Here is a 23678-nt window from a genome sequence, read left to right on the forward strand (position 1 = left end):
AAATTTTTGCTCTGCTGTTTTCTCAAATATTTAAGCAGCACATTTTGTCTCCCTTAATGTTTCCCCTGTGTTCAATTTAAATTATTTGTCCTTGATCTTTGTCTATCTAGCTGCTGCTTCTGTCTTCCCTTAACTACATCTTTCAAATATGATCACATCATTGCAGTGAATGTCTGTTTGTTCTAACATTATGTACACAAGAGCTATTTTGAAGCACTTTTCCACTATGGTGTCTCAGTTTCAATTACCTTAATTGAGGATCAAAATTCATATTAAGGTCTTATAAAATATTTTCTACTGAGAAGGGCAGACTGTTTTCTTTCATTGGAATGTATGAAAGACTCCTGTAATTGGATGGTAAAAGTTTACTGTTTTGGTGGATGGCATTGCAAGAAGCTTGCGGAAGCATTGACATCAGGTACAGAGTAAGTGGTGTGCAGCTGTTTCAGCATGATGTGTTGTACTCATGATACTAATCTGAGCAGAGGGACAAACACTTCCAAAACTACAAGGATTTTGAGAAGTAGCAGTGTCATACCCGAAAAGGGAAAGAAAAGGTCACGCTTAGGATCGTTTGATACTTAATCCTTCATGGGGGCTGAGTCCCTACTGGATGGTGATGAAAGACGAATGTTTGCTACTGAAAACAGCAGTCTGGAATGCAGTGTGGCATTTCTTTCAGTTATGGGAACCAAGGAATGATTTTCTATGATATGTAAATTGTTGTATTTTAGACAGCACTGATGGAGCACAAGAGAAACAAGGCACTTTCTCAGGGGCGGAATAGGCAGTCTCTTCTGATCTCTTGTTTTTAGCACTTCACTTTTAGATGTACTATTTTTAGACAGCTTGAAATACAAAAATATTTGCTTTTTCTCCAGTTAAAAGAAAGCCCTGTTGTGACACAGCATGACTCAGTCTTATTATAGCCACATCAAGTATGTGTTGCTTAAGATAACACAAAAGTGTATAAACAATGATAAAGGCAAAAGTAAGAAACTGTGAGTTGCTATTGTAACACAAAGTGTAGGCCAGCAACAAAAGTTCTGAAAATAAATGTCTCATCAATATTTATTATTCATCTTAAACAAAACAATACTGTGCTTTAACCGTGTCATACCAAAAGTGTACAAGAAGCCTAGAAAGTAGTTAATATTAGTACGTCATTTTTTACATCTCCAGAACTGCCTTGGCAGTAAGTGATGAAATCCACTCGATATTGATGGTGCTGTCACCCTCGTGTCCTCAGTAAAATGTTCCTATTTCCTGCTATTCATGTAGCTATTGTCTTAAGCTGTTAACGAGTGGGTGCTAAGAGAAATTTGCAGTGTGTTAGTGGAGTTAATTCTAGGCTCTTCAGAGTCTTGGTAGGCTTGATGCTGAAGATGATGAAATTGCTGAGGTGTGCAGGGCAGCACTGCCATTCCCAGCCCGCTGGTGCTGGGGCTGAGCTCCTGCTGTGGAGCCTCTCAAACAGAAGGCCTTTGGCTCACGGGGCTGTCTTGTGACTCATAAATATTATTCTTGTCAGAGAGCAAAGCACATCTGATTTTGAGCCCCAAACAGCAACCACATGAATAATAACAGCTGACAGCAGTGCCATATACTCCTTTAATTCCAGCTTTTTGGCCCAGCTGAGTTTCTGTGTGCTGCTCCGAGCGCAGGCCGCAGCAGCACTGGCAGCCACTCCTGCTCTCAGACATGGCTTTTCACCTTGAAGAGGTACTTTGGCTTCTTGCAGGCCACTGATAGGGTAATCTGCTGAGCTTATCTTTTTGCATCAGCTTAGGCTTTATTGTTGTAACACAAAGACATATATTAGGCTGCTAGGCCCAGGGATGAACAGCCAAGCTCTGTGCCAGCCCCGCCCTTCCCATGTCACTATTTCATTAAGCTAATGAAATAAATACATTAGGACAACTCTATTTGAAAATCACTTTACTGGTTCAGTTTGGTCTGCAAGGATGTAAAAATGAAATCTAGCTGCAGCAAGACTCAAAGAAAGAATGTATTCTGAGGTGTAATTTATCACAGAATGGTTTGAGTTGGGAGGGACCCTTAAAGGTCATCTTGTCCAACTCCCCTGCAGTGCACAGGGGCACCTACTCTCCATCAGGTGCTCAGAGCCCCATCCAGCCTGACTTTGAATGTCCCCTAGGACAGTGTATTCCACCACCTCTCTGGGCGACCTGTGCCTCACCACTTTATTGTAAAAATATAAAAAAAATTCTTTCCTCTATCCAATCTAAATCTCCCATCTTTTAGTCTGAAACTATTTCCTCTTGTCCTGTCACAGTAGACTCTGCTAAAAAGTCTGTCCCCTTTTTTCTTATGGCCTCCCTTTAGGTACTGAAAGGCTGCTATCAGGTCTCCCTAGAGCCTTTTCTTCTCCAGGCTGAACAGCCCCAGTTCTCAGCCTGTAGGAGAGGTATTCCATCCCTTGGATAGTTTTTGTGGCCCTCCTCTTGCCATGGTCTAACAGGTCCATGTCTCTCCTGTGCTCCATATCTGGACGCAGTACTCCAGGTGAGGTCTCGCTAGTGCAGAGCAGAGGGGCAGCGTCACCTCCCTCGTCCTGCTGTCCACACTTCCTTTGATGCAGCCCAGGATACGGTTGGCTTTCTGTGCTGCAAGGGAACATTGCTGGCCCTTTGGCTCCTTGCTCTATGATCGTTCCTATGTATGTTCTTTTTTGCTTCTATTACCTTCATACTGTATTTCACTGTTCCAAATTTATTACCATTCATATTGTTTATTGTTATTAAAATCAGCTTGCTCAGTTATCTTAGTTTACTTGTAACTCCTTCAAAGAATGTAAGATAAGGCTAACTATAATTTGATTACATGCAAACTTTTCCTGCCTGGTGTTACATTCCTTAGAATTTTCCATTCCATGAGCAGATCCTTTTCCATCCACTGCCTGTGCTTCTTCATTAGTAAGTGAACAATATCAGCCCTTAGGATTAATTTATGAGGAATAGCAGTCCTTGCCTATTAAGTTTTTCTCCTGGTTTCTTACCTACTCTTTGGCTAGGTCTCTACAAATCCGGTTTACTGTACTGCTTGAAGTCATCATTTAAAAATCCATGTTGTGTATGTATATATTACAGTATTATTTGTCTGATTCTGAAAATGATCCTAATTGTATTTTCTCAAAGAACATTTTGTTCAATTTTGTTTGAGTTATTTGTTACAAGCATATCAAGTATAATTTTGAGATGGAAATTTTTTTGCATGTGTTAGAATTTTGGGAGAGACATCTAAAGTACTTTTCTATTTTTTGCTTCTTGAACAAGTTCTGAAAATTGAATTACAGGTATTGTAATTTTCAAACATATATACAAGACCTCTAGGAAAGGTGCAGCACTGGAGAGGCCTGAGGAGTTCCTTTACAACTGCTATGACATGGATTTATTCAATTGATTTATGATGGGAAGATCTTTTCTATTTCAGAGCAATAGAAGAATGAATTAACTGTTAGCTGATGATAGTACAAGTTGGAAGGGCCTGAAGTTGATGAATTTGCATCAGACTCTGTAGCTACCATTCTATGATTTATGGTTGGAAGAGAAAGAACTTGAGGGTTGTCGTATAGAGACAGCACTCTTTTGCTGCCTGGACTGAGGAGATGCTAGCCACTGCCGCCTGTCCTGCTCTAGGTTCCTGAGAAAAGGCAGGGTGAGGGCAAAGTTTAAACATATAGGTGAAATTAATCACTATTAAAGCTTGGATTTATTTCTAGATCTATAGGAGAAATCTAATAATAGTCTGCCAATGGTTTGTCACTTCTCTGTGCATTTTCATGTATGGCTGTGCTTCAAGGAAAAAATAGTCCCAGACTACGGATAGGAACTTATTTAGTTTAATTCAATATTACTGTGAACTACTTGGTGCTACAACTGTCAGCTGTCTTCCATGCAATTGGTTTCGTGGACATTTAGACTGCTGCTTTTTCCAATTGATTGTCTGATACTGTGGTACTCGAATTTGCTGACAGCTGTTCATTAAATCAGTGGGTAAGCACTGGGGAAAGCAGCCCTCAAGGTAAGCTGAGTCTTCTGGCATTGCCCCTCTTGCTTGCATTGTTGCATTACTTTTGGAAAGAACCTTCTGGCCCAGTAATGTGTAACTTGCAGTCAGCAACAGTCACTGACTTTCATAAAGCTTGCTGTTAGACAGACTGTGTGCACATTTTCCATACATCCCTTGGCTTTGTGAGCTCTGTCCTTTTCTCACTGACCTTGCTGTCTCTAATATCACAGCTTCCAATGGGGAGCTTGATTGTTTCCTACAGTCTCCTTTCTTACAAGTTTTCTGTAGCTTACTCCATTTTCCAATACTAAACTACGCTCTGCATAACTTTATGAAATCTGTCATTCTCTGTGTTTATTTTTATACTGTACCTTTTTTTAATCCATGCTGCCTGTCTCTTTTTTCAAGCACAATATCACAAATAGCTGATGAGTGCACTGGAGGAAATTATGTCTTCCTGCTGGACTTCCGTTTACTCAGATAACCTGACATCCAGCTGAGGCTTCAGTCATGTGTTTTACAACAATTTCCAAAAATTAATTGGTTCCTTCATTTACTCAGTGCTTCCACATCATTGCTTCCATTATGCAAATATGAAATGGACATGTCTTATGTGAATGGAAATGGTTTTAAGATTATAATTTTATTTAAACTCATATAAGGTTATTTGATGTTTAAGAGGACTGATGAGATTGTGTGCTTTCAGGTATATTTTCCTCTGCTATCCTGTTTTTAAAAGTATTTTTTTCATTATTGATTACAAATACTCTTCAGTGGTGTTAGCAGTGATGGATAGCAGTAGCTGGAGATTTAATAAAAACAGGGGTAAAGCCTAGAAGTCCTGTGCTGTCTGCAGTGGGCAAATGAGTCTGTTTTTAGCGCAGGTTAATTTGAGATCAAATCCAACTCGTCTTATTTACCATCTGTGATTATGCATTAAGTTATTCTGCAAAATACTTTATAATAAGTTGCATGTATTCTGATGACTATGACTTGATCCCATAAAATGCATCTCACTGTTTGAAATTGTGATGCTAAAAAAGAGGAGGAGTATACCAGATGACTGTTTTGTTAACCACTTCTTCCTTGACAGCATGCATGGCGATATTAGTGTAAAATGTATTCATTTCAGGATTACTAATTTGAGAATTCAGACTTCAAGTGCAAAAATACAGGAGTGCCATGAGAATTACCTGTCAGACTCGAGAAATAGTTTTGGGTTTAGAGAGCATTTAACCTAGACTGGATTTAATGTATTTATGGTTGCATCCATAGAAACCTAACTACAGTTCAAATCAGCTGGAAAAAAACCAGATTTTGATTTCAACTGGTACAAATTGAAATGTCACGAGTTTTCAGTAGCATCCTGAAATAGTAGTCTCTAAGTGTGGGGAGAGATTATCTATTCAGATGTCAGTTATGCACAGTGACTAACAGCTCAGAAGGGGCTGTTCAGACACACAGCCTGTCAGGCTGTGCAGCATCATCTGCAGAACACCACTGAATGCCTTCAACATCAGTCTCACAGCTCCTATGAGAGTAGCGGCATCATATTCCAGTTTTGGATTAGAAGACTCAAGATGGAGAATCCAGGGTATCCCCATTTAATGCAGTTCAGATGCTTAATTATCCTCATGACTAATAGTTGCACTGCAGGAGTCTAATTTTTGCATCTTTAACTTCTAAGGACTGTATCTCCATTGGAATAATTTTTTTCTTCCCCTGCATGTTTTAGAATTGCCTGACATCTGAGAGCACTTCCATGTGTAGACATTCACAAAACCCCATGAAACTATTGCTATTTTTGGAGGGCAGTGCTTTAATTAATAGTTCAGAGATGTATAAGGTGACATCATCTGTGTATGCTTTTCGATAGCTGGGTCAAGGGATAGAATTCAATATGAGCAATATATTTTGGAAATTGGAATTAGAATGGGTTGCTTTCAGATATTTCATGCTCATGAGAAATATTGTAACTTTTTTTTTTTATACTTATTGTGTTTTCCTGCAGGGAAGCAAAGGGCACTACAGATATCACTGGCAGAGCCACAATGTCAAGCACAGCGGAGTGGACGATATGGTCCTTCTTTCCAAAATCACAGAAGATTCCATAGTGGAGAACCTAAAGAAGAGATACATGGATGATTACATTTTTGTATCCTTTCTAGTATTGCTTTTAGTTGGGCTATGCAGATGTATCAGAGTCGTATCATAGAATGGCCTGGGTTGAAAAGGACCACAATGCTCATCCAGTTTCAACCCCCTGCTATGTGCAGGATCACTGACCATCAGACCAGGCTGCCCAGAGCCACATCCAGCCTGGCCTTGAATGCCTCTGGGGATGGGGCATCCACAACCTCCTTGGGCAACCTGTTCCAGTGCTGCACCACCCTCTGAGTGAAGAATTTCCTCCTAATATCCAATCTAAGCCTCCCTGAAGGTTGAAATTAAGACGCTGTACAATTCTTTTTTATATGTAGTAGTTCTTGTCACTGTTGAAGATAATTTTGTAGCCCCATACATTGTGACCCCTCAAGCTAATCCAGTAGTGCTGCTTGCGTGATCAAGAGTTAATAGTTTTAAGCCTTACTATACGTGTTTTGAGATGGTGTTATCTTCTTTACCTCCCAGATTCGAATGCTTTCACATTAGCATTTCTCCTATTACATAACCCTGTTTACAACTTGTTCTGAATCATGGGCTGATGAAAACATGTGACCACATGAACATCTGTAAATCTACAATGTTTGTGCTATATATTTTTTTTTTACTATGATTAATGAAAATGTGAAAGATTTAAATAGTCAAATATATAACCCAGCAAGAAAAACAAATTTCAGCACCAAAAATGTTTTCATTTTTGGAAATTTCATGTGAAAAGACTTCCTTGACGTAGAACACAAGTAACTGTTTGATTTTTAGTTTCTACAATGTAACGCAAGCTACAGTAATCAATTTTGTAACCTGTAGTCAGTGGTGATACTGTTCTTCTGTTTTAGCTGGATTTTGGTACCAGCTAGCTGTGTATAGAGAGCAGTTCTTTTGAAGAGTTTAATTTCTTTTTAGCAGAATGGGAGTAAAGTAGAACTTCTCCTGAGTATTTCCAAATACTCAGACATAAAAGCTTTAGCAAGGACTGATAGAGGAGAAGTCATGTTGTGGCTGTGCTGACATTTCTGAGACAAACTGTGTAAGTTTTTTTAAGTTCATGGGTGAGTTGCAAAGAATTTCTCAGACTGATCGTATTGAGGCGATCTACAGCACTCTTCCTGGTAGTAGAAGAAACACGTCTGTCAGTATGAAGTCCTGCATCTTCCATGCACAATGTTCATGAAGTCTTCAGTGCTCAATGCTTTTTTTTTTTTTTTAACAAAGTGAGAGTACCAGATTAACATTTTAGTTTTTTTACTTGAAGCAGCTTGTGTGCTTTCCAAGGGGTCTGGTGGTCACATGGGTTATCAGACTCTTCTTTTAAAAGCATTATAATTCATTTGTGCAGAGAAAAATAATCCTTTTGCAGTTCTCTGCAGGCTTTTTGTTCTAAACTGGAGACCATCTCTTGAATCTTTCAACTGTTCTTATGCTCACCCATGAATGAATATTCCTCTGTGCTACTCTGCACAAAGATTACTGATTCTTCCCAGAAAATGCTGGTATTGTTACCAACAGAAAACTATCACTTCAGATGGTTATACTGACACAACGAGTGCTTGATATATTGGAGGCCCAGATGTTGTCACTCTTTGAATTAAATTTAAAAATGTATGAAGAAAGCATTGCAAATTAATAATACTGAGATTACGTTCACTGATTTATAGTTGTTGTGTGACTAATGTGATACTGTCTGGGGCACCAGCATAATAGGTTCTTATGCAGCCTAACACAGCAGCATGAATTTCTCAGTTTTCCTACTTAAGTATGGAAAGCTTGGACAGTAAGTTTAGTTGTGAGCAATTCCAGCTTGTTCAGTGAAACCAACAGTACAGTATTTTGACCTCACTGACATGGGTACACTGCTAACTTCCAACTCAAGGAAGCAGTCCTGCCTGTTAAGTAGTACCAGTTGTTTCAGTTGTGTATATAACAATTCATTACTTACACTGTAAGTGTAGGCAGATTACAGCCGAATATGGAACTGTGAAATACTGACATTCAGGATGTTGCAAAAAAAATATCTGGGAGTAATAATAAACTGAAATGTTTCATAGGGTAGCCTGCAGGACATGTCTTCTAGGGAAATGTCTTCCAGTGTAACTGTTAACAGTTACACTCATAAAATATCACCACAGCACTGCATTACCTAACTCCCTTAGCTCCCTGCCTTGTACACACAGCTGAGTCCAGTTCAGCTCAGTACGGGTGGTTTCCATGTGTCTGCACGCTCAGCACAATCTCTGTGAGATCAGAATGTGTCAGTACAGCTCACTCTGTGAAGGTCAAAACAATCTTTTCAATACTAACAATATGATCTCCTCAGTTACAAAGGAGCAAAGCAGTTCAAATATACCATTTCCTTTCTGTATTTTTGTTCAGGGAGTGTTGGACTTGGGCCTGTGATACATGTTCCTATGCTTAACTTGTCCTAAAATAAATATTTTGATAATATGAAAGTATCCCACTGAATGATATGTTTATATTCTTGCAAGCCTTCTAATTTCATTTTTATTAATAATTGTTTTAAGCTTTCTTTTTTCTGTATTGTTTGAAGCTGTATCCTGTTGTGTAATATATGGAAAGGCTGTTGCAGTATCTGGTGGTAAGACACTACTATAAAAACTGTAGTTACCTTAACTACTTTTGAATACAGACATATATTGGCTCTGTATTAATCTCTGTGAATCCTTTCAAGCAAATGCCGTATTTCGGGGAAAAGGAAATTGAAATGTACCAGGGAGCCGTAAGTAAAGCAGTCTGCAATGTACTACAGGATTGGCAGGGATGTAAATATTATTCCATGTGGTTAAACTCATGGAAGCATTTGTTTCTGGGTTTTGGTGATATTGTATTAACCTGGGAGAGCGTGGCTGATACCCATCACCATTTACTGAGTCCTCAAATTGAATTCCCTGGGACACAGGGAATTAGTGTCTCAAGAAAATACTTGCATTGATTAACTCTAATCCATACCAGATTTTTCCCCTTGACAAGCCTCTCCTCCTGCAAAAGCACTTTTTAAGATACTGTTTGCTTAAACTGTGGCACAGAAAACAAAATGGCCATTAGTGGATTTGAAGAATATGGGTAGAGATGTCACATACTAGACAAGTAGAGTAGGAAAATTGGGATGCCAAAAATAGATGCTGGTCTTGAAAATAATGCTTGAAGAGTTTGCAGTACAAGGACGTTATGGACTTAAAATTCTGCTTTCTGCTCTGTTTGAGTCAGGCATGTCCATGGATGGAGGACCAGGGAAACCACCCGGTTTGGGTGGGTGCAGTGGATGAGGATGATCCCATTACAGCACCAGGCTGTAGTGGCTTAGATAGTTCATTGTTAGCACATGAGCATTGGTGGGATAGGCTTAAATTATATCAATTTGTCTTGATCAAGTAATATATTTCAATTATGGGCCGTTATTAGAATGGTGTATTTACATACTTCAGGAGAGAATTGTGGGTGAGAAAAAGATCAGTAACAAATCAGGCATTGGTTTGTTTTAACTAAACAAACAGAAATTCCTGTAAGTGGGTTTGAAAATTGTTTTTTCCAGGAATATGGTTCTTCCAATTGAAATTTATTTTTCTCTTTCTGCATTGTTTAATGTTATGTTATGTTGAAAAATGTATGCTCTATCTCCCTTTCTAGGCACAATATGAAAACCCACCACATATTTACGCTCTTGCAGACAGTATGTACAGAAACATGATTATTGACAGAGAAAATCAATGTGTCATTATTAGGTAAGAAAAAAATCTGTAAGAAAATATTTTTGTCTTGTTCCTGTTGTAACTTCAAGAAAGGGAAAAGCTTATTTTTTATTATACTAATAAAAACCTTCTGAGTTCATGACCATTGAATATTTTGGGGTTTTCTAGGTTGGTTGTTTATGTTCTGACCCTCCCTTTTGTTTTCCAGTGGAATCCTGATAGCTTATTAACAAATGTCTTTCTCATAGCCAGCTTCATGCCTATCACCTAGTAGCAATAGCTCAAGTGACTACGTGAGAATTAACAACTATAGCAGCCACAGACACTGCTGGCTAAATCTAACACTCACATTGACTACATTAACTGCATTAGTGTGTTCATTTTAGTTGTTTTTTTTTTCCAGTTAAAAGTAAATGCACTTTTGTTCATTTCAGAATTTAACTTGCTTTCAGTCAGAGGCAAGAGGAAGAGGCAGATACTAACAGTTATTCCTTACTATTGGTCTATCTGAATTATTAGGCTGAGAGAATCCACTGTAAAATTACTGAACTTGTTTAATGATAGGCATTACTTAAGTAACAGTGAAAGTGAATGTTGGGTGCAGAAGGTACTCTTTGGCCTTGTCTGTGAATTCATAAATGGTTTATGATAAAAGAAAGCATGCAGAGACCCAGAAATACAGGATATTTGAGCTGGCCTGTTATCCATCCTTTGACTTTCCTTGCAGTTTGCCTTTGGCACTGGTGTTCAAAGTGGAGTGCGTGCCCTGTAAGGTTTACAGTGCAATCCACTGGGGGGGTCTAGGATGAAAGTATTAGAACATTGGTAGTACATGTATATAATCTGTAAGCAACTAAGTTACAAGCATATATTGGGAGCCTGTGTTCAGTAATGTCTTGCTGGTTGGGTGCATGATCAAAAAAGTTTGGAGAACACTGGTCTGTGGGAAGGATCAGTCAAGAACTAGGGAAAAGTAAGAGGAAGAAAGTTATTTGAAGTTAAGCAGCTAATATTCTATTAATAACAGTCTTTCTGAGCTTTCAGTTGTTTTTCTTTGGAGCACTCAGGCATCACTATGAATTTAACTGCTTTTGAATTTAAGAAAAGCGGTTGCAGCTCTCACTCATGAGCTGCTTTGGATCCTTGTTGAAGAATATTTGTTTGTAAGTTAGATTCATTGTCTTATTTCACGTGGTCAGTGCCTAGGGTTCATCCAGGCCGTGCTTTCCTTGGTGACAGGATACAGCAGAAAAGCAGATGGTTGTCCCCCTCAGCAGTAGCAGAAATGTATGTAGGTATGTGGAAGTTTCTGGTTTTGCATGTAGGAAGGTCAGCTAAGCATTAATGGTTTGCTAAGCTGAGCTGTACTGTAATGGCCTTCCTGTTATGGGCAGCTACCTACAGCATAGAGTCTTGTGTGTCAAAAATCTCTAATTCAGATTCTCTTATTCTTGTTTCTCATACTTCTGAATTGTTCCCTGAGCTGCCATCTGGTTTGGAAAATTGATGCCTGTTGCCACGTGAAGTTAACAGTCCCATTTGGTCAAATTCAGATCTGTTAGGCATGGGTAAAATTGAGATTTATTTTGATTTTTGAACAAAATCACATTCCAGAATGGAATGTTTCATATGAAGCTAAATTTATAGTGAAAATTCTTGAACTGTTGTGGACGGTTAATATAAAGCACAGTTCTTGATACATTGCTAGTGCTGCAAAGTTTTTTAATACATTCAAATAATTGAATTTTCAGAGATGCAGGCTTTTTTGAATTCTCAGGTTAAAATTCTTAGGAGAATTCTTGGGTTTAAATGATGGATGATGTGTTTTAGGAATTCCTGCACTGTATATGTGCAGAGTGAATTCTTTCTCAGTCTGTGCACAAATCATGCAAATTCTGCTGGAATTAATTAAAATATACTACAAAATTGGAAAATGTTTGCCAGGGACATTTCAAAGAGTTCCTCTTCCTTTCTAGTGTTTATTTATCATATGATTTGTCTTACTGCAAACTGGAAAAACTGCAGACTTCATTTTTCTAGGACGCCATTAAGTTATTTCTCTGAAATCAGGTGACTTAGCCATTCATAAAGTTAATTTTGTTTCATTTGATATTTTAATACTTTGCCCACATTTAGATACATCTCATATTTTGTGATTAGAATGACATCACAATTTCTAATGACTAGATATGGCTTAAGACTGAAGTATCATTAAATTCACCATTTTGTTTCCTTACATTTTACTTTTATTTCATAGAGCAGAAAGCACTGAAATTGCTGGCTGACCAGAGGTTCCTGAGATCCTGCAGCTCTGGTGTGAAATGGATGTTTTAGCTACACGTCTACCACTCTGTTAGTAGCTGCCAAGGACTGTAGCATTACAGCCCCTAAGCTGCTGATTGTCAGAAAATTGAGATACAGCTCTGTTTGTTTTCAGTTCCTCAGAAGTCTGCTGAACATGAGCAGCTTCAAATGGACCTTGCATTTCAATGAACCATAATTTTTTTTCCTTAAAACTTTGGCATGTGAGAAAGGAGTGATGATGACAGTATGGCTATTAAGAGGTGCTGGTTTGCTTATTTTCTTCACAGCTAGTCTGAGATTGCTTCACTGAAAATTTGTGTTGGAGCAGAAGAAACAGAACAAGCTAGTACAGAAACAAACCCAGTTTTTCCTTCTTTTCTCTCTTTGTATTGTCAGTCAATTTTGTTTGGTTTTTTTAGAGAGCTTTGCAGAGGGCAAGGGAGAAATCCTTTGTAGCGTGTGCTAGTTCATTCACATCTGTCTGATGGTGCACTTAGAGACAAAGGAGTGGTGGGGAAGGGGTTGCTGCACCCCTGTCTTCCCACTGCATGTGGTTGGGCACCTGTGGCTTCTACTTCCAGCCCTGGGAAGGGATGTGTGTTCAAATTGTTGGGAGCAGATTTCCAGGCAGGTATAGGGAGGTCCCAGAGGTGTCACGCTGTAGTCAGGAATCTTTGTTGGATGTGGGGCCACACAACCTTTGGCCAGGATGTTTAGTTCCTGGATTCTAACTGATGCATTTAAACATTGATGGAAAAAGTTCTTCAGAAAGTCAGGGAATTAACGAGGAAAGCAGATCTGAAAGAAAATACAGTTCTCTGAGAGTGAATAGATTGTAACACTTGTATGTATTCATTTGTTTGTTGATTTATTTATTTATGCAATAACACTCACTTTGAAAATCCAAATCTCACCGGCCAACTTTTCCAGGGCCAGAGAAGATTATTTCATTAGTGGAATAATTGCGTATATGTGTATATGCTAAGAAAATTATATGTACGTGTCTAATTATTGCTGAGGAGCTGTGAGGTGTTTTGAATGGGTGTTAGCAGTGTATGCAGTGATGTTATTCCTGGGCTGGCTTGTGGCTGGGCTGTGTGCAGGTGCAGAACGTGTGCTTCTGTGGGAGGAGGGAGCACTACTTGTGGCTTTCTTCCCTCGTACACATCAGGCATAATTAAAAAGGGAGTTTATTCATCTGAGCACTGCAGCTTTGCTGGAGTTTGATTTCTTATTGACTTTGTGGTACTGAGCATAATACTTCGTTGGAGCCTCTACTGAACCAAGTTCATAAACTTGTGTCTGCTGAATCGGGCTGTTCTTATTTCTTCCGCACCGGGAGTGGCAGCCCTTGCAAACATCAGCAATGACTTGTCCAGTCAAGAGTTTAGTTACAAAGGGTTTTCTTTTAAGATTTTTAATTCCTTCTAGACTACTATTTTCTTTTAATTTAAAGCATGGTGATTATGATTATTATTTTTCAATTGTGTAGCTATAAATGTTTCTCCAGATTGTTCTTAAGGTGTTGCCTTTCTTTAAATTTGAAGGCTTTGCTTTCTGTGACTTCTGCCAGGAGATGCTGCATTTGCCTTAAAGCAGTTTTGTTTGTAATTTTAGTTTACATTTTACCTCTGTGTGGCAATGTTCGGATGCAGTGAAACCATATGTGACAACTGCATGCCTGAAAAGATGATACAGCATCTTAAATGTTGGGGAGGTACGTTAATGGAAGATCACTTATAACCCCGACTTCTTAGTAAACAACTAGTACATATCTTAAGCCTGTAAAGATCGAAATTCAATGTGAGATTTTTAGTCAGCTTCTATATCTTGACTTTCCATAAAACTCAAATGACAGTTCTAAAACTCCTGTACATAAACTAATTGGAAATATGGCTGGATTTTAATGAAGGAGTGGTAGAAATGTAAGTCTAATGTAGTAAGAAAAATTAGTTAACAGCTCTCAGTTGCAAAGGAGAAATTATGTCTCTGAAATTATGTTACTGAGGTCTCTGAACATAATTGGAGAAAGGGGATTTTGTATATAAACAATCTGAAAAGCTTATTCAGACATGACAGAATACTTTACACACACAGCATTCTTTATATATATTTATTATTAAAATTTCCACCTTGTCCTGATTATGTAGGTAACTATTATATTGTCCTGTATTGTTCTACAGCCAGTGAGATTACATTAAATGTCACTCAGCAAGTTAGTTTTAGAGAGAAGAATGAGGCTCTGTATTGGATCTTGCTTGTATACTCTACTTAAAGGATTATATGTAGGTTGCTCTGGAAGTAATGTCTCCTATTTATTTCCATGGAAAACACAGCAGATATGAAGAGTATGATAACATTACTGATAGAGCGAGTTCTCAGCTGTGAAGCATTCTTTCTCAATGCCATTAGCTATGCATGTCAGTAGTGATGAGCAAGAGCCTGTGTGCCGCGCTTATAAAGATCTGTACCAGCAGAGGTGCCCCACTGTCGCTGTTGCTACTGCTGAAACTCACTGCCCTCCACCTTGCTGTGCTCACATCTACTGTTCAGTCGCCATAAATGTTCAGCAAGCATTGATGAATGTCAGTAGGTGCCGTTTTTTCCGCATGAAGAAATTCAATTCCACCCCAATGCTTCATGTGCACTTCCATGTCAGATAGCATTCGTCAGACTGCCCCTCTGCTGCCATCTGTCACACAGCAACAACATGTAATGGAATATTGGTGGGAAGGTTCAACCTCTGCTGCCTTACTACCAACATCCAATTCTGATGTTGTTGGCCAACATAATAGAATAGGAGGCATTACTTTCAGAGCTGCCTTCATAACTCCTCTGGAAGGGAAGGAAGGAAAGAAAGGAGAAGCTAAAAATTTCTTGCTGCTCATAGTCTTATTCTGATTGCAGCTAATTATTAATTAACTTCACTGAACAAAACTTTGCTTTTCTGATGTTGCAGATAGTTCTAGAAAAACAATGTGTCTTTCAAAGCATTCTTTTTTTGTTAGTGATTGTGAGCATATGGTGATAGAAAAATCTCCAAGAAAATTGCAGCTTAATCTGCTTCTTACTTTCAGCCATTATTTCATTTTTTCTGCTTTTAAAAATCTCTGTACTTCTAGCTAAAAAAGTATTCTTGAGTCATCTTAAAATAGTTCTAATAGCAGCAGAGCAGTAAGGTGCATGTGGAAAAGCTTCTGTATGAGAATCATTCCCCTGTGAGAACTGAGTACCTGATCTTACTGGTGGTAGAAGACATCAGCTAAAATTACTTGAGTTCATAAATAATGTATCATCCTGTTCAGCAGTAATTTAGTTGGAGCTATTTACTGGTCTCTGACAAATAAACTTTTAATACTGAAAATTTAAGTGTATGGATCTGTATGTTTGAATCAAACTGAAAAAACTCAGTCTTCTAGGCAAATTCATTTAATGTGAAGGAGAACTTATATTGAAATAGAGACTAACAATAAAACGGAACTATGTGCCTCCAGATAATTTTCCAAGACAAACAGTACGGAATCATTAATGTAAACCATGCTTAATTTGAGCAAAGAGGAGAAGGATAATGAGAAAATCTTAATGAAATGTGCTACATTTTTACCTCTTGATAAATAGTATCTGCTCATATTCATTGAGTATTTGGCTCCAGATCCTTCTTAACATCCAGCAGAGAATGCATATATTAATTTAAGAATATGTTTTAGGTTAGATTGGCTTGTCTGTCTTGTTTTACAGGATGAGCAAATTTACTGTGAGTAAATTTTGGTTTGAAGAAGTTATTATTTTTCTACTAATCAAACTGATGCTGTTTTTAACAATGGTTTACCATTTAGAAAACTCGGTCGGTGCCTCAGAATGTCGTAGATATGAATAATACAGGCTTTCTTGTCTTCGACTGTTAGGAAGAGATGACTCTGAGTAATAAAAGTTGATACAGTTGAGATAATCAAGAGCTATTTTTTCACCTTTTTGATCTATGAAGCTGCAGGCAGGAAAAGATGCATTAAAACATTTCTGACAAAATCATTTCAGTATTTCTGTACTGTTTGGAAACTTTAAAGATGTAAAATGATACTTGCAGCTTGGCAGCGTGGGGAGCTTCTTCAGAATTAAAACCTTTGGAAATGTCTCCATTAGTCATGTTGATAAGGAGCTATGTGTTGACATTTTCAGCAAGTCCTGTTCCTGTGCAGCTCATGCTGATGTTTCTCTGGCAAACGTAGCTAAAATTTGTACAGGAAAAGATGTGTGCTTGGTCCATATCCAGGAACAAGTAGGCACAAGACAGAAGAGCCAACATTCACAGAAATTATTCAGGAACATAAGAACAGCACAAATTTTCACACAAAGATATCTGAAATATTTTTTCTTAATGACACTAAACCAACACTTATGTAACCTGCAGGAATTCTGCTTAAATACAGGTTAGCTGTAAGGTATGAAATAAAGCACTGAGGTTGCATTGCCTGGTATGCCAGTCATCTTTCCGTCTTGAGAAGCTCTTACTAATTCTGAGAAAATGAAACTACTGATGTTGTAAACTGTATTCACAACTGAAGTGAAATATTGTAACGGAAGGAAGGAATTGTGAAAGCTAGTATGGAATATTAAAACTTCTTGTACCCTGTGTCAAGAGGTATAGGAACAGGAAGGTGGTTCTTCCGTCATTCAGGATGTGATTAATAATGTCTCATTATTTCATTCAGGAATGCCAAAAACAAAAGATTCCTGAACTGAAGTAGGCATCTGGCATGGCATTCAAGGCTTGGATTTTCAAATGAGTTTGTGTGTTAAGATCTGAAATCCCACTTCATTTAATTGGGAATTGATTTATTTTGAGCGCATTTATTTCTCAATTTACATTACTTCTGACTTTGAATTCCCATAGGGATTCTGGGGTCCATGCAGGATGATTTATTCAGAATTATTTATTCATAAACAAATCTGTATTGCAATATTGTATGACAGTCTGTTATCAACTTACCTGATGTAAAACTCGAATTACTTATTATTATTCATTATTATAGTATCGTTAGTAATAGCAAGGTTGTACAAGATATACCCTGATTAACTCAATTCTTAGTTATTTAAAAACTAATAAGTATATTTTGTGTCTCACTTTCTCACAGTGGGGAAAGTGGTGCTGGGAAGACTGTGGCTGCTAAGTATATCATGAGTTACATCTCCAAAATTTCAGGAGGTGGCCCTAAAGTGCAGGTGAGTTGATACAGCATAATACTAAAGTATGAGCACCAATGTCATTTACCTGGACTTGAGCAAGGCCTTTGACATGGTCCGCTACCACATCTTTATTTCCAAATTGGAGGAGTGTGGATTTGATGAGTGGACCATTCGATGGATAAGAAACTGGTTGAAAGGCCGCAGACAAAGGGTGGTCATCAATGGCTCTATGTCCAAGTGGAGGCCGGTAACGAGTGGCATCCCCCAGGGGTCTGTCTTGGGACCAGTGCTCTTTAACATCTTTATCAATGACATCGATGACGGAATCGAGTGCACCCTCAGCAAGTTTGCTGACGACACCAAGCTGAGTGGTGCGGTTGGCGCAGTGGAAGGAAGGGATGCCATTCAGGAGAAAAGAAGGCTGCGGGGTGACCTCATTGCAGCCTTTCAGTACCTAAAGGGAGCCTGCAAACAGGAGGGCAGTCAATTCTTTGAAAGGGTTGATAACTACAGGACGAGGGGAAATGGTTTTAAGTTGAGGGAAGGGAGATTTAGGTTGGATGTCAGGGGAAAATTCTTTACAGAGAGAGTGGTGAGGTGCTGGAACAGCTGCCCAGAGAGGTTGTGGATGCCCCATTCCTGGAGGTGTTCAAGGCCAGGTTGGATGGGGCCCTGGGCAGCCTGGTCTGGTATTGAGTGTGGAGGTTGGTGGCTCTGCATGTGGCAGGGGGGTTGGAGATTCATCATCCTTGAGGTCCCTTCCAACCCTGGCCATTTTGTGATTCCGTGAGCACAGTCTGAAGCTTGAGTTTAGAGGCAGAATGGCAAAGGTCTGCCATGGCAGGCAGTGGCAGCCAGTAGGCACTCTATTAGAGAAGCGTCTGAGCAGCTGTAAATATGTGCCTGTCCTCAACTGCTGAGATAGCTGAAGAGCATAATGAACTGCATACCTGAAGATCACCTGTATGATGAGAGCCCTTATGGGGTAAATCCACAGACCTGGAATGACCTCTGTTAAAAGTATTATGTCTACAAGTTTGATTTTTTTTTTCCTTCCTTTTTTAAGTTAGTGTAAGAAAGATACTTTAATTACTGTTCTATTCTAAAGGTTGAGAACAGCAATCTCCTGCTAGTAGATGTGTTTTGTTTTTTTTCCTTCTGGCTTGATACTCTATTGAAAACCGAGCTAGCTTTTCATGTTTTTATTAATTCTGTTAAATCTGATTTATATGCATACATCTGAGAGCCAACAATGGAAATATCATCTTTTTTATGAGGTTACCTAGTATCTGTGAAAGCTAGTTAAAACAATAAATAGTTTTTGTTCTTAATAAGTATGCTACTGGTGTCTGTCTGTAGAAGACCACGAACTGTAAAGCCAGTTTCCTTGAGCAGTTTCTTTTGAAGTAGAATTCAGTCTTCTTTACACAACCAAGCATACGTTAGGTTTCCTCTGAAGCTAATAGCTAGGCCATACTTCCAACTTTTAGGATCAAATACAAAAGCAATAGTAACAGACTGCTTATGGCTGTCTCAGAATGCGAGGTAGCAATAACACTGGCCCCCGAACAGTTGGCTCAAGCACTTGCAGAATCCTAAATTTCTTGCTGCTAGACTTCATTGGTTGTAGTTTCAGACCCTGCAGAAGATTTAAGTGCTTATGTGGAGGAAGGAAGTTATTTAAAAACAAGAAAAAAAACCACATCAATTTACTGGCTGTGTTGCTTTGCCCAACAGTGAATAGAAGGACCAGTTGTTTGCAGCCTCAGACATTTTGTTAAATTTTCTTCAAAATGGATGGACATAAAAACTGATAAAAGGTTCTGCACTTTATCCATCCGAAAGGATATTTTCCACACTTGCACTTATGTACTTTTTTTATAAATAATTTAGATTGTCGTAGTTTTCTGGAAAATTCCTATGAACTTAAAAATAATAATAATAATAATAATTTTAAAGTGTTTTTTTAATCTCTATTTCTTTTGTTTCCTAATATTTTAGCACGTGAAAGATATAATTCTGCAGTCCAACCCTTTACTGGAGGCTTTTGGGAATGCAAAAACTGTGCGGAACAACAACTCGAGCAGATTTGTAAGTCTATCTCCATTAGAAATTATTTTTCCAACTTCTGTGCTACTACAGATGCGTTATTCAGGAGTATAATGTACATTGACTACAGATTAAGGACACGTATATAAAATATAATGTGTTTTAAAATATATGGTATATGTTGATAGGCCTCTATTTTATTCTGCATGGATTGCAAATTTGTTACTCTTGCAATACATGCTGGTCAAAAATTATGGAATGTTCAGTCTGTAAGCAAATAACAGTAACAAAACATCCAGGTCAGTAAAACACATGCAACGATATAATTTAAGAGCATGTTTTTTGACAAATGAAACCATTCTTAGAATTCTTTGATGGGAAATACCTTTATTATTACATACAGAAAGTAGGCAGCAACAATCTTCTGTCTGTCCTTGTAAGATACTGAAGTTGATATTGAGAGTAAGTGTTCAGTAGCTAACTTGCTATAGGTTACACTGCAGAAAAGTTACACATAGGCTTTACAAATGTGGTATTTGTTCCTAAGCCAGTGTGAATGTTAACGTAATAAATGCATCACTGAAAGGTAAAATAATTGCTTTACCTTGCTTTCAAGCACAGCACTGTTTCCCATTAGTCATAAATCTGCTAAATTGACTTCCATTACAGGTGGTCATTATGGCTTCTTCTATGCTAAGCAAGGATCTCAGCAGTGGGAAGAAGCCCCTCATTGCTTCTCTGCATTGGTATTACCATGTGGCATATTATCTCTAGTCTAGCTCTGTATAAATGAAGAAAGAAGGAAGATGTGATAGTTCAAGAATCTAAGCTTACATAATTCTTGAGCCAGCTAAGTCACTGTGTTCAGAAAGATCAGTATTGTACTAATGGTCCTTGAGATGCAGTACAAGCAGTATGTGATTTAATGTTTACTAATTATTCAACAGCTTTAATTATTTATTGCAGGGGAAATATTTTGAAATCCAGTTTAGCCCAGGTGGAGAGCCAGATGGAGGGAAAATCTCCAACTTCCTACTGGAAAAGTCTCGAGTTGTAATGAGGAATCCTGGAGAGAGGAGTTTTCACATTTTTTACCAGGTCAGAAGTCTACAGCTCTTTTATGAGTTATTTAAAATAACTTGTGCCAGTTTTTCCTTTTGATTAAAATGTCATTCACAACACAATAAGGTTATTGAAAGCATATTTAAAAAGATAATGTGGTTATCACTGGAAAACTTCATAGCATGTTAAGGCACCGTCTAACATAGACCTATCTGCATTTCATGTAAAGAATGTACTTCAAATGATCAGCTTGGAAATTCACTGATAACTCCCTTATGGAGAAATCCCATAGAATGTAATGGAAAATGAGAACTTTCCAACAATTTTCTCAATAAACTTAGCTATACAATCATGCTTTCTGCTCTAGAATTCTGTAGGACAGCTCTGAAATAGAGATTTAATTATGTTTTATGGGACGTATAGGTTAACATCTGTTGAATCCTCCAAACATCCCCAGGTTTTTATGTTCCAAAAAGCTTTTCTGGCCTTTTCTGGTCTTTGACATGAGAGTTCTTTATCAGCTGAAGTCTAGCTCTACAAAACTAGAGTAAAGACAGTGCAATGTAAGTAAGCGACTGTATGCAGCTTCACGTACATTTGAAGTGTTGTTATGAAGATGGAAAGCTGAGTTGGAGCTAGAATTGCTCCAGAAGCTGTGCACTCTCCTATTCTGAGGAAATAAACAATTTGCAGTTCCCTTCTGAATTTCTTCTGTGGCTGAGAGAGGCTTTTAGACGCAGAGAATTAGAAGACCACAGGGTTTTGAATATTCTGTTCGGAGATTAGTTCATTCCTTCCTATCAGTGCTGTACATCTGCACAACTGTGCTTGTCTTTCAGCAAGCATGGAAAATATGTTGCTTTTGAGGATTAGGTAAAATGTTGAAGACTGGAAAAGCAGCTTTGCCTTATCTTATGCGGTAAAGAGACTAGATGTTTACCAAACCATTTATGAGAATGGAAATAAGCATCTGATCTTTCAGGTCAAGCTAGTGAAAGAATAAGAAGGTTACTAGCCTGGCACAGCAGTATCCTTGTCTTCTCCAGTAATTTCAGGCTCAGTCACCAGTTTCTGACCTACTTCATCTGTGCTGAAAGTTTTTACCCGGTGACTAATGTGGAGATTTTTATTTTCTAGTTAATTGAAGGGGCTTCTTCTGAACAAAAAAGTAGTCTTGGCATTACCAGTATGGATTATTATTACTATCTCAGTCTCTCTGGATCTTACAAAGTAGATGACATCAATGACAAATCTGATTTCCAAGAAACACTGGTGAGTTCTTGACACTGATTTGTGTAGCAGTGGGTGTTCATCTTGCTGTCCATTCATAGCAAAGACATTGGTATGGGAATGACAAATTCACGTGCAGGCAACGTACATAAATTATGTTTTACTTGCAGAGAATTTAGCAAAGGTCCTGTGGAGAACCTTTGCTACAATCCAGGAATCCTGAGAAGATGGCTACAACTCCATCTTTGTATAGAAATGCATTTTCTTTTCTGTTTGTCCTTTTTCATAATGGTGCAAATTCTTGGATTGTGTGCAGACAAGCTGTCTGTTAGGAATCTACAGTATGGAGAATGTGAAAATGGTGAGGAACTTCTGTTAACGAAAATATAGAAGACTCTGTTTCACCTTGATTCTTGATAGTGCCTAATCTTTTCTTCCTGTTTAAAACAGCACAACTGGGAGGCTGCATAAAGGGACTAAGAAGACATGGATCAGAGATTTCAGACAAAAAAAAAAAAAAAGAAAAATTACTTCTAGTTTCTAGCTACTTTGGTATTTTGGGAAGTATATGTATGTATAGTAGAAGTATATCTCTCTTATGTTGAGAAGACATCCTGTATATTGTCATGTACTCAGAACCCAGTGATGCAGTCAGTCATTTTCTATTAAGTGGCTGAAATAGCCTGAACCAGACAGTCTGTGCTGCTTTTGAGTTTCACAGTTGTTAATCTCAGCAGATAAACAAAACTGTTCTTTGTTTCGCATTTTGCAGTGAAATTGATTTCAGAGTGCTTGTTGTTCTGCAACTTTAATTCTTCAAGAATTTATGTAGCTAACTCGTCTCTAAGTGGTATATGTAAATGCTTCTACAGTTAATGGTTAAAAAGGAAAAACAGAAATGCTCAAGTAGGCTATCTGGTACTCCTTGAAATTTCAAGCCATAATGAAATTTCATTGCCTTAAGTATTTGAATTCATTTGAAAAACTTAAATTTTTAAAGTAAAAAATTTGAAATGACTTTAGTGAAGAGAGTCATTAAAAAGCTTATTTGCTTAAAAATTCTTTTCTTCCCAGCATGCAATGAGTGTGATTGGGATCTTTGCAGAGGAACAGACGTTGGTGCTACAGATCGTGGCTGGAATACTGCACTTGGGAAACATCAGCTTCAAAGAAGTTGGCAACTATGCAGCAGTGGAGAGTGAAGAGTGTAAGTACCTCTGGAAATTCTGACAAGAATGGGCTGAAACCCAGGTGGCATGAGCTGAACTTCCATCTCGAGCTGCTTATTCAAACATAGTGCATCATTTCTTTAAGTGCAAGGCTTCTAAGTCAGATTTTTCCAAAACCAACAATGGTACCAAGGCCCTCTTTGTCTAGTACAGCACTGTAGGCTTTAATAGGAGTGCAATTTTGAATTTAAGAAATCCTTTTCCAGCTGTCAAGTATGAAAAAAAGAAACTGTTTCTTACATGCTGTTTGAGCCCATAGTGAATAAGCAAAAATCTGCAGTAGCTTATAGATACCTATTTGTTCTCTTATTTCAGAATGATCCGTATTGGTTTGTGTTTAGGAAAGCTGCATCTGTTACTCTATTTTTAGGAAAATTAAATATGAATGAAGTATCCTGTGCAGTCAGCTCCCCACTCGACTGTGTTATTGCTCTCCTGCTAGTTATTTTAACAAATTGAGAAATAAAAATTACTGATTTGAAATAAAAATTACTAAAAATGTATTAATTTGGGAGAATATTAATGGAGAGATACAAAGGGAAGCATTTATTTCAGTCTGAAATAATCAAAATTCAACATTGCTCGATGGAGTTCTTGTTATTATATAGCCAGTTGCATAGAAACTGATGCAAAAGATGTTCTTCAAGAAGCCAGATCTCTTACTCTGAGTCAGATTCAACTGTACAGAGACTATTCTCAACATTTAAACAAATGCTTTTTT

At 38.0% G+C, this 23678-nt stretch overlaps 1 protein-coding gene across 1 annotated transcript; it reads left to right on the forward strand.

Moving 5' to 3' along the window:
* The first annotated feature begins 6016 nt into the window (after window positions 1-6016).
* Window positions 6017-22973, forward strand: LOC104912815 (unconventional myosin-Ie-like). The gene is made up of 8 exons (XM_019619405.1): window positions 6017-6187; window positions 8840-8929; window positions 9838-9932; window positions 17336-17423; window positions 19389-19478; window positions 20403-20534; window positions 21636-21770; window positions 22803-22973. Exons 1-8 carry the CDS (start codon window positions 6110-6112, stop codon window positions 22956-22958), a joined length of 864 nt encoding a protein of 287 aa, XP_019474950.1. The 5' UTR covers window positions 6017-6109; the 3' UTR covers window positions 22959-22973.
* The last annotated feature ends 705 nt before the right edge of the window (window positions 22974-23678 follow it).

Source organism: Meleagris gallopavo, chromosome 12 (genome assembly GCF_000146605.3).
Source record: "Meleagris gallopavo isolate NT-WF06-2002-E0010 breed Aviagen turkey brand Nicholas breeding stock chromosome 12, Turkey_5.1, whole genome shotgun sequence".
Taxonomy (NCBI): Eukaryota; Metazoa; Chordata; class Aves; order Galliformes; family Phasianidae; genus Meleagris; species Meleagris gallopavo.

Excerpts from the sequence above, each read along its gene's own strand:
- LOC104912815 (XM_019619405.1), top strand. The coding sequence starts at position 6,110 with ATGGTCCTTCTTTCCAAAATCACAGAAGATTCCATAGTGGAGAACCTA. Across the intron at positions 6,188-8,839 it reads ACATGGATGATTACATTTTT|ACATATATTGGCTCTGTATT; the intron begins GTATCCTTTCTA and ends TTTTGAATACAG. Across the intron at positions 21,771-22,802 it reads CTGATTTCCAAGAAACACTG|CATGCAATGAGTGTGATTGG; the intron begins GTGAGTTCTTGA and ends TTTTCTTCCCAG.